Below are 11,323 nucleotides of genomic sequence, written 5' to 3'. Positions count from 1 at the left end.
TCATAAATAAGGATATTATACACTTAATCCAAAACCCAGCAACAAAATCGTGCTGAAGGAAATCATTGACCAAACCCTTCCCTTCCAACCTCACCGCCGACCATCCACGTGGCGCGACGGCCGGCCCGGGCGCGAGGGTACTCCGGTCCAATCAAATCCCGCATTGATTCCGAAATAAATAGACCCGGGGCGATGGAATCAATGGCTAGGTTCGGAAATACAGCACGCCTCCACAGTTTTCAATTCGCCCGTCGCGTCGCCGCCCGCGTCTTCGTTCTCTGGCCCGGACGGGACTGGTCGGCGCCGTAGGGGACGAGCTATAGCCTGCGCCGACCACGTACGACTCACTTCCGAGACGAAGGTCGGGAGGAAGAAGAGGAGGAGAGGGCGGCGGCGCCAGCAGACGTGCGAGTGCCCTGCAAGTTCGTCGTCCCCTTCAAATCCACCGGTGAGTTTAACTCGTCTGCGAATTCAGTTACGCGGTTCCGTTCCCTGTTTCTGCTTCTTCTTCATTTTTGCTTCAGATTATTAAGGTAAACAACGGTTGCACACTCGTACCAAGTAGGGATCAGCTAGCTCGTCCGTCCCCGTTCAGTTTTCTCCTCTGATTTTCGGTTGCAAAGACCATCTTCGTTCCCGAGGAACTTAAATTAAATTAGGCCTCTTCTTCAGCCTCGAAATCGTCGGCCAGGTGCTGAATAATTATATTTTCTGTTGCTGTCTCGCATGGCCTGTGAGGTCATCTTGCCCGTTTGAAAAATCGCGCACACGAGGGGGTGGGGATATATAGATATGGCCTTTGGGTTCAGAGAGAACAACAAACATTTGTAACTGTAGTTTAGTTTAGTTTGTTTGGTGACGCTCTTCCTGCTAATAATCAGCTAACACATGTGCCTGATTGGACCTCTGCTGATTCAATCAGCTTGTAGACAGATTGCGACGTCCCCTCGACGAATCGAACAAAATTACCAGCAGTACCCCATACAGCAGCAGCTAACCCCATTCGTGTAGTCGCGTTCGTAAATGGCTACGGCCAACTAAAAGGGGCTTTTCTCAGGAGCACGATTGGTCACTCCTTGCGTACTGCGCGCCACGTCTACCGCAACGCACGTCCCCATGGACCACCGACTTTTGTCTCTTGACGTAGAGCGAGGGCGAACGAGTACGTACGTACGACTGTACAAGTACGTCGTTGTTGACTTCAGCAGTGATGTTACCACTCGCTTATACCATGATGACAGTTGGGAGGTTAACCCCGTCTGCACCGCAGTGTCGGTCGAGTAACTGTACACCTAGACCAGTATGCGACTGTGGACTAGGAGTACTTGAACAGTGAGAGCCATGGTTACGCTGTTCTGAAGCGAAAAGCCCGTTGCAGCAGCCTTGCTTCGGCACAGCTACAGTATGAGTTGCAGAAAGTGCAGCGAGAGGTGTCGACTTCTTCCCGCTCAATACAATTCCAATCTCGTGTATCATTACCGTTGCTGCAGAAACCCCAAACCTAGCTTTCTCCCTACATCTCTGAAAAAAAATACTATACTCCAGCTTCTCGTCCGGGGCACTGCAAGACAGCAACCCTTTTTTTAGACCCAAAAAATCTGGATTATATTAAGCAAGAAAAACGCACAGCTACAATAACATCCAGATTTTGGACAGTTGTCCCCAAATTATATAATGAACACTGTTAAAAGCAAAATTACTACCAGGCCCTCAGGTTCTTCTGTGCCCATCGATATCCGCTGCCACATGCACGACCACCTGGGCCTCACAAGAGGGGAAGACGAGACACTCGCCGGAGCAAAACTTTAGAGCAAAGGTCCTCGTTGAGATCATCGCAAGACGGCCAAATCACATAAGATTTGTGGGACACACAACTCCATGCGTCATCCACTGGCGCTAGACGCCCGATCCCTTGCCAACTTCATCTTCTTGTTCTCAATGGGGCGCCCCTTTGAGGCCGCCAGTGCCGTCATAGTTGGATCGAATAAGCCGTACTTGGCCCTTGGCGAGTTCTGCTCTCCACTCGGCCCACTTCTCACAAGTCTCGATACTTTCGAAGATATTGATGAACTTGACCTCCACGTCTTCCATTCTCCTAATGGTAGGATTGGAACATTTGAATCAACTACAAGAAAATGGGCACAATTCTCAAATTAACAATGCACAACGGAGAGGAAATGAGCCAAATGTGCCTTACTTGGTCGGCGATGGAGGTGCCACTACCTGCTCGGTTGCTGACCTCGGTTCTGATACCATGACATTTGTTGCAAACTTGTTGGATGATGCCCCAACGGTGCGACATGCTTGATTCGTTGTTATCCATGTGCATCGTGTTGAAGTCGGAATCGATGAGTTTGCACTCGTTAAGCGGTACCTTCACTCTCACCCAATGGGTATCTGAGTTTTGATTCACGCATGTGAGAAGGTCCATGCTTACCACCTTCCATGCTCCAGCGAGGCACTCGTCCTCCTTGGACCTCCACTTAGGGCCTCTGCTGCTTGTTCCTACTAGGTGTCCTCACAACTTTCTTCTTCCTGGCCGCCGCAGGGGCCGTCGGCTGCCCTACAACATCCTCCTTGCCCCACTCCTCCACTTTCTCTTGCTCGACGTATGCCCTAATTAAACTCCTGTTGCGTAAACGCTACATGGGAATCGTTTTGGATGAGCTCTTGCATGATGGAGTTGCCCAACAACATTCAGCCGAACACATTGCAGGCCTAGCTCCTTGAGTGCTTGCACCTGGGAACGGGAGAGGGCCTTGCCACATGAATGGCGAGCCGTGTTGTATGAGAGTTCGAGCTTGGCGAGACTGGCGCGTGGGCGCAAAGAAGGAGTTTGGGTTAAAGCCGTCGTGGGAATCGTTGTTGGGGTACTCGAACGTCGACTAGAACCTTGTCACGGGTATGGTGTATGGAGATCTCATTCCCCCATCACCAGTCTACGATTGGCAGTACTGCATCGATTGGGAGATATAGAAAGCGATCGTTTACACAAATTGATCCACCCACCGCCTGTGCAAGAGCAAGAGCGTCAAGCTTGGCATGAAAGGCAGTGACGTCAGAAACCTATTTTGCAAAGGTTACCAGACTTGGGGTTAGCTACACGGAGCATCTCTTTCTTACCCCATCGTGGAACATCCCCGGGGTGGCTGGGGAATTGCTTGACGACAATGGCACAATACCTTGGCTCCCCTAAGGCCGGGCCAGTACTAGCCGGCGTGAGGAAACAGTGCGATCCCCTCCAACATCTTCTCCATAGCTACCTTGGCCTTGGTTTCCTTCGCGTGGCAGTCACTCGAGACCATCGCCCAGCGAGCGACGTCCACCGCACACTTGACGTTGGTGACGCTAGGGGGGGAGCTGCTACTCCTGCCTCGGCTTCTTCACCGGCACGGCGGCATTGTAAAGAGGGACGACGATTTTTTTTGGCGGTATCTCGTCGTGGTCGAGGCGGCGAGATTTTGAGTCCGGCGTCACCCAAAGCATTTTGAGGGGGCTACATGGGGCCGGAAAATCTAAATTTCTATCAACCATTCTCACCAAACTCTGGAATGACTCTCCCCTCCCCCCTTAACATATCGAAAGCCGCTTATCCGTCAACCGCACCTTACTAGTGAGTAGTGAGACTTCCTAACCTTGGTGGATGATGCTGAAGGGAGGCTATAGGAAGGCCGGCTGGGAGATGTTGTTATCCGGCGATGTGGTTAAGATTGTTCTAGCCACCGCATGCTGTAAGATTCCACCGGCTGACGCTGCAACGTACGTGTTAAGAAGAAACCATTCGCCTAATCAGACAATTACAGAATGCAGACGGCCGTATTAGTAGCATAACTCCGGTAGTGCCATCGACGTTGCCGGTGGATGTATTTGGCTCTTCAGAATCTATTCCCTGCTTGCCCAATTGCAGAATAACCAAACACCTTAACCCGACTTTTGGCGCGTATCATTATTAGTAGTATTCTTCCTCCCTGCATGTGCGGCGGTATCATACTGTCAACAAGAGGAGAAGTGGCTTATATAATTAGCTCCAACCAAACAGGCGATGTACTTGTGCATGAACGTGGCGCTTAATTAACATGCTAAGTTTGGGCCACCACATCAATTAAGCTTGGATTTATCGTTTTCGCTTTGGATGCGAAGAATGGAATAGTAGTAGAGAGAAACAGCGGTCTGCAGTTGCACGTGAACTCTGATGGTCTTCTGGGGAATAAACAGTGCCAATTAGTAGTCCTCTAGCCTGAACACGAAGCGCATCATTTTGTACCATCCGACAATTTTTTATGCGCAAGTTTCAGCCAAGTCCCTAACGTGGCTGTGAATTCCAGGGTTACACAAAAATGGGGTACCCTTGAAACAAAATTCCTGTCAAACCTCATGACTAAAAAATGTTTTAGGTTAGGCAGGCCTTTTCTTGACTTATATTGTATTGTCATATGTTTTCTCGCCAAACAAGTACTAGTACCATGTCTCAAAAAGACATAAAAATTCCTGCTGAAAAAAGAGACAGGCACGTGATATCAGTCACCTACTACGAAAAACCCAGCGGTGGACACAAAGATGTTTTGGGTTGTACTAACTGCGAAGTGGCAGGAATCATTGCAGCTAAAGTCGGGGCTTAGTGCGACAGCACAATGGAACCCGGCAATGTGCTGTTAAATCCTGGTAGCATATCTTTCCTTGGTGTTGCAAGTAGCCAAATACCCATCAGGAATGTGTGTCGTGACACCTTTTTTCTTTTCATACCATTGTCTAGTTTGGTGAAAACAGTAAAAGACAGATCGGCTAATGCATAATTAACCTTGGGAACATTTGGACTAGCATCGGATTCCGGGGATAATCTAGGCGACTATGCTAGCTTAGGACTTTGTCGCTCAGTTTTACTACTATTTTACGAGGATAGGAACATCGGAACGGGTAAACTAGGGCGTTAAAAGGACCTCGAGAGAGAGGTCGGAGACTCATGCCCTCGGTGTCATCTAGAGTTGCTCGGGTCTCTTGGTGATTTCACTTATTTTGTTTTGTTACTTATTTTTTATATTCAAACAAACACAACTTCAAAACGCTGACGGAGACGAACCCCCAATAATAGAGCGGAAAATACGAGTATGTGATTTTTCTCCACTTACTACCAAGACTTTGCAAATGGAAAACCAAGGTTTTATATTCCTTTTGGTTTGTAATTAATGAAAATTAGAGTCCAAAACAGGAAAGGCTTTGAAATTTTTATAAGATGAAAAATCCTCGGATCGAAGGATGCCGCGTACACTTTCTCGTGAAATCCAGCTCGGGAGAATCATCGTTCGAAAAATCTTTTTTTTTTTTTTGACATTGTTTCATAATAATGAACTCGTTTCGAATACACGGTTTAAAAAGCAGAAAATCAAGACTTTGCACTTTGTTTCATGAACAATCCTCGGATCCGAAGATGGCATGTGTTCTTTCTTGCGAAACCCAGCTGGAAATTGTACGAGAATCATCATTTCAAGAAATGTTTGGTGTAATCAAGTATAGGACATAGTTTATGACCCTGAATTTTGGGAGGCCACCTCCGGCTGATGAATGCGCCAACACCTGCTCATGAATATGGTACTACTATAGCAAGGCTCCAAGGGAAGAACCATTGCTATCATCCGAAAGCCGGCCGGCTGCTTTATTAGGTCCCTGCCATGTGTGTCAACAAGAGCCGCCACTCATCGTGTGTCCTCACCCTTGTTTTGATCGGCTGCGAGCTCAGAGCTTAATTAAGGTTAACGTTGAGTAGAAGAGATTAGATTAGACTAGATTTGTGGAGGCCTACCACGTCGATGTCACTGATGGAGCCGCACGCACCTAAACATAGTAAATGTACCAAATCCTGAACCCTGTTGGGGGATGATGCGATGGCGAGGGCGATCTGATTTGCACCGGTGTGGTTTGCGTGCGTTGGTCGGCTGGGGATGGTGGCGACCGGCTGACGGGGATACGATCGATCGTTTGTTGGGTGTTTGAGAGGGAGGTGTCGTTGCTACGCTGGTAGGGTGCCGACCCCTCAACGCAAGATCGAAGATGCATGTCGACCCATCATTTCCATGTGAAATGGAGATTGGTTCCTCCTCGTTGTAGGTGTTTGATGATGGATGGATTTAGGCATGGAGTTCCTGGGTAGCCGAGGTGTTGTCTTGGTTGTCTCACTCTGTTTCGTTTGGTCTTGTCGCCACGACTCCTTGCTGATGAGCTGACTAGGAAGAGCCTTTTTCATAGCCCCAAGTTTTATACTACTTCTGCTTTAAACATAAGTGTCACATTTTATTTTCCAGTTTTGAATGTAACTATATGTATTTTCGTATTTAGATATATCCGTATTTAGCAAAAGTGATGACGCTTACTTTATAACGGAGGGAGTACATCTTAAGGATCACATAGAGTAGACATAGAGATAAACAGCGGAAAAATTGAAAGAGTAGGCGCTCATGCAATTCTGGGTCCAGATTTAGACGGCTGCATCCAGATTTCGTAGGCACTCGATGCGCCGCCAATATACGGCTTTATTAAACACATACCATTTCTACGATTCTATAGCGTAAAAGCCCACTCTAATATGAGATTTAGGGGTTGTTGGATGGGCGTGAGGCTTATGAAATCAGGGTGTGCCATAGGTTTCCACCGCCGCTGTTTTGCCAAAAGTTGCTGGAAAAAGTAAACGCATGACCAACAAATGGGCTCGGATCCAAGAATTTGACTTGAACCCAACCGAATGCCTAAGCCAAAAATTTGGGTAAGCAATAGCAAGCTACAATCCAAATACAGCCTTGTAGAATCTCCACCGGCGGCCTCAATACCAACCCCATGTGCATATTAGGGTTCAATCGCCTTTTTGGGCCCGCGCTAACGCCCACCATAAGTAGACAATGGGATTTATAGCCTAATAAAATAGCCGGTATTATGACGCTACCCCTGCCCACAACGGTCGGGGCTGGGATGTCGGCACCTTCGGCCACGTTGAATTTTCCCGTTGGTCCAGCTAGCCACCCAATCCAAACCTTACAACTATTTCACTAATTTGCCCCTTCTCGCCATTCCATTCTCCTGCCCGCACTACAGTTCATCGGTGAAGATGAAGAAGAGGAGGAAGAGGGCGACATGGTTGTACTACCAACACGAAGAACAAGAAGAAGAGAAGAAGAGGGTTGGCACACAGGGTCCGAAGTGGAAGTCGCTGGAGGATAAGTGCCTCGTCAACGCGCGTAAGGCGGTGACCCCTCCCTGTCTCAAGGGACTATGTGCCAGCTTCCCAATAGCTCCGTGCCAATGCTGACGTCATCTATTTAGATAATGCCGATGAAGATGCTCTTAGTCCGGGGCGAGGTGAAGCGCCCCCGCCCCCACGCTTTGTACAAAATGCTGAAGATTTTCATTTTTGAACAGCGTAAGAAGGAAATTTTTAGCCTTTTGCCCCCCAAATGCTGATCAAAAGCTGATATTTTGCCTTTTGCCCCCCCCTATTTTTTGTCAAGCTGCGCCACTGATTTAGACCATTTATTTCGAAACGTAATTTGTATTATTAGCTGGTGGAAAGTCTATGGAAACGTAAAATGGTACTAGTATGATTTTCCATCTAGGCCGAGCAAAATGACAATTTCTTTTGTGATGGTTCAGTCTCATACGTACGTCGCGCTGCACTGCACATTTTTTCTTTGGCTCGGTGTGGTTTCAGTTGCAGGTTGTTTGTTGCGCGCGCTAGCGTGAAGCGAGCCGCAGTTTTGGCGCAGCACGGCTGCGAATGCAGAGAGGCTCATCACGCGTCGCTCTTTGCTTTGGTCAGGCGTGTCGGCACGTGTACCCGTGTGGGTGCGGGTCTCCGATTCAACGGTTGAATGCGCGCCCCCAACTGAAACGTACTCTACCAGAGAGGAGATGACGACGAAGCCAGGCGCTCACCGTATCCTGTCCTCTTTTATGAGCAGCGTCCAGCACGACTTGTTACGTTTCAGTATGTGTTTATAGAAGGATACGACTCTTCCACCTGTACTTTGGTTTGTCAATATTAATCACTCACTTCTTTTACAAGAATTTACCACACGCTTACTTTTTATTTAGATGGACACACTAAGTTTGGCAGAAGTGGAAACACCTGTTTTTTTTGCAGGCAGGGAAATGAATTCTTACCGTGGAAGTTAAAACTGCTGCCTACCTCACCCATCTCATCGGTAGCTGCTGCCATACCACATAGCAGCAGTAGTAGGACTACTATACGTTGGCCAGCACGCTCCGCTTTTACTTTACAGTATCCCCCAAATATTCCTGCAGAAATTTATCCCCTCCCTCTTCCTTCCTCCGCAGAGACAGCCAAGCCTAGCAGAGCAGAGCAGCCGCAAGCTGGAGGAGCTGAGCTGAGAAAGCAATGGAGGCGCACATGGCGGCCGCGCGTCCGCCGACGCACCACCACCACCAGCACCAGCAGCAGAAGGCGGCCAACCTGGCGCGCACCTTCACCAAGCTTCTCCGCCGGAAGCGCTCCGACTCCGCCGCCGCGGGGGCCGCCCCCAAGGACCCCGACGCGCCGGCCTCCGTCCCCGCGGACGACTACGACGCCTCCATGGACGCCACCACCACCGCCCCCACCATGCCGTCCCTCAGCAAGCTCAAGCTCTCGGGCAACCTCACCGCCGCCTACACCCTGGACGCCTTCTTCCGCAACGCGGCCGAGAAGAAGGCCGCCTCCTCCCCCGCCGGCGCCGCGGCGGCCGACTCCCTCCTCGCGACCCTCTTCGCGGGCGTCTCCGCCGTCAAAGCCGCCTACGCGCAGCTGCAGCTCGCGCAGCACCCCTACGACGCGGAGGCGATCCAGGCCGCCGACGCCGCGGTCGTCGCCGAGCTCACCCGCCTCTCCGACACCAAGCGCCGCTTCCTCAAGGACCCCGCCGCCGCCGCCAGGGACCTGGCGGCCGCGGGCAACACCGCCCTCTCCGCCCACGCCGACGAGCAGCGCCACCTGCTCAAGACCTACCAGATCACGGCGCGGAAGCTGGAGTCCGAGCTCAGAACCAAGGAATCCGACCTCGAGCACGCCAAAGCCGCCCTCGCCGCCGAGCTCCGGGCCGAGCGGGCCATGGAGGTGCGGCTCCACCCGGGCCGCACCCTCGCGTCGCTCGACGAGCTCCACGTCTCCGGCCTCAACCCGACCCACTTCCTCACGGCCCTCCGCCACGCCGTGAAATCCATCCGCTCCTTCTCCAAGTCCATGCTCGCCTCGATGCAGTCCGCCGGGTGGGATCTGTCCGCCGCCGCCGCCGCCGTCCACCCCGGCGTCCCCCTACGCCGTCCCAGCGACGTGAAGTTCGTGTTCGAGTCCTACGTCGCCATGAAGATGTTCGCCAACTTCCACCGGAGGGACTTCAACTTCAGCTTCCTGGACGAGCGCGAGTTCTACGAGCGCCGCCGCTTCTTCGACGAGTTCACGGACCTCAAGGCCGCCCCCGCCGGCGTCTTCCTCGACCCGCGCGGCGCGCGCTGGGGCGGCTTCGGCAAGTTCCTCCGCGCCAAGTACCTCTCGCTGGTGCACGCCAGGATGGAGACGGCCTTCTTCGGCCGCCAGGAGCAGCGCGGCATCGTCAGCGCCGGCCCGGGGTTCCCCGAGAGCGCGTGGTTCGCCGAGTTCGCGGAGATGGCGCGCCGGGTCTGGCTGCTGCATTGCCTCTTCTTCGCCTTCGACGGCGGCGACGGGGAGGACGGGGCGTCGATATTCCAGGTGCGCGCGGGGGCGAGGTTCGCGGAGGTGTACATGGAGAGCGTCAACGACGGGCGGGCGACGGACGACGCGGCGTTCTCCACCGCCGCCGCCGAGGACCGCACCGTGGGGTTCACCGTCGTGCCGGGGTTTAGAGTCGGCCGGACGGTCATCCAGTGCCGCGTCTACCTGTCGCGCCCCGGACGGCGGCCGTGATGTTGTTTCTAAGAAACCAACACCGGTGTTCGTCGTTCGGTTTAGCAGCAGGTGTTCGTCGTCTGGCGGACGATGGGGGAAGAAGAAGTAAAAAAAATCCCCATTTTGGGGCGGCCGTCGATGAGGTCTCTCGCCGGTTGCCGGTCCGGGTGATGATGAACAGATGAAGATGATCATGGTGGTGGGGGGTTATGTATCTATTAAGGGATGTAGCAAGAAATGTGATCATAAATATAAGTGCCATTTCGGTTAGGATCTATGATGCAGTGTTCTTGCTCTGTTCTGTTCTTACCTGGCTGATGATGTCTTGCAATTTGGCATAGTTGCAGCTCATGCTTGCTCAAGAATGGATCAGCAATCCACTGCTCCAGTTCATGAGCAATGCTGATGCTGCTCCAAATTTCTGACTAATTTCATCACCCATACAAATTTAGAGTAGCAACAATATAAGTGCCATTTCAGTTCGGATCCATGATGCCGTGTTCTTGCTCTATTCTTCTTTTCTTACCTGGACGATGTCTTGCAATTTGTGCCTAGTTGCAGGGCATGCTTGCTCAACCCTCAGGGGTGGATCAGCAATCTAGTGTTCCAATTCATAAGCAATACTCATGGTTGCAAGCACGCTGCTGGTAGTATCCGAAGCATGTTGTCTCCAAATTTCTGACCAATTTCATATGCAAATCAATTCTCACCCACCTCGCAGTGCACGTTGATCTGGTGAACATGGCCTGAATTCTCGAACGGTGTTTCTGTTTACGGGAAGGAACGAGAAACAACAATATGAAACTGTTTTGGATGGTTGTTGATTTGGCCCTTGGTACGTTGGAACTTGTGATTTGCTGCTTTGCAGTTGGTTGCCTCCCTTTGGTGGTTTGTGATCAAGTGCTAAAAGTATGGGATTATAAGAGCATCGCCATGGACTAGTTAACCTTTGCCTACTCGTCTGTTTGTTAAGGGAGCAAGACAACAGCTAGAGGAAAAAGGCTTTCACTTGCTTACGCACATGGCAATATATATTTATATATACACACTTCTGTACCATCCTTATTATGTTTGCATGGTGCTAGATCTCAAGAAAGGCGGCTCTTTATTATTTTGATTGCCTGCTAAGAAAAAGAAGATACTGTATATCTCTTCCCTTTACACCAAGCAGTTATGTTTTCTCTTTTTTTTTTTTTTGCGCAATAATAGCAACTTTGGAGTGCATTTGTTATATGACCAAAATACAGCTGACTGGCACTGACCAGCTGCAAAGAAAAGATTTGAGAGCAGAAAGAATTGCATTCCAAGTCTATGTGGAATGTGGAGACGTGGAGTGAGCTTTTATTCCATCCTCCCATCTTTGAGCTGAGCTGATTGCCTTTTTTCCATCTTCTTTTTTAAGATATATCACAACTCGCA

The 11,323-nt window shown here is 50.7% G+C and overlaps 1 protein-coding gene across 1 annotated transcript; it reads left to right on the top strand.

Annotated features, from left to right (window-relative positions):
* The first annotated feature begins 222 nt into the window (after positions 1 to 222).
* Positions 223 to 10,358, top strand: LOC124666181. Its single transcript, XM_047203530.1, has 2 exons — positions 223 to 448; positions 8,320 to 10,358. Exon 2 carries the CDS (start codon positions 8,381 to 8,383, stop codon positions 9,920 to 9,922), a length of 1,542 nt encoding a protein of 513 aa, XP_047059486.1. The 5' UTR covers positions 223 to 448; positions 8,320 to 8,380; the 3' UTR covers positions 9,923 to 10,358.
* Positions 10,359 to 11,323: the final 965 nt, after the last annotated feature.

Source organism: Lolium rigidum, chromosome 6 (assembly GCF_022539505.1).
Source record: "Lolium rigidum isolate FL_2022 chromosome 6, APGP_CSIRO_Lrig_0.1, whole genome shotgun sequence".
NCBI classification, from domain to species: domain Eukaryota; kingdom Viridiplantae; phylum Streptophyta; class Magnoliopsida; order Poales; family Poaceae; genus Lolium; species Lolium rigidum.
The sequence above is the reverse complement of the archived record's forward strand: the minus strand, read 5'-3'. Positions and strand labels throughout refer to the sequence as shown.

What these genes read in the sequence shown, in the direction of transcription:
- LOC124666181 (XM_047203530.1), top strand. Translation starts at nt 8,381, where the DNA reads ATGGAGGCGCACATGGCGGCCGCGCGTCCGCCGACGCACCACCACCAC.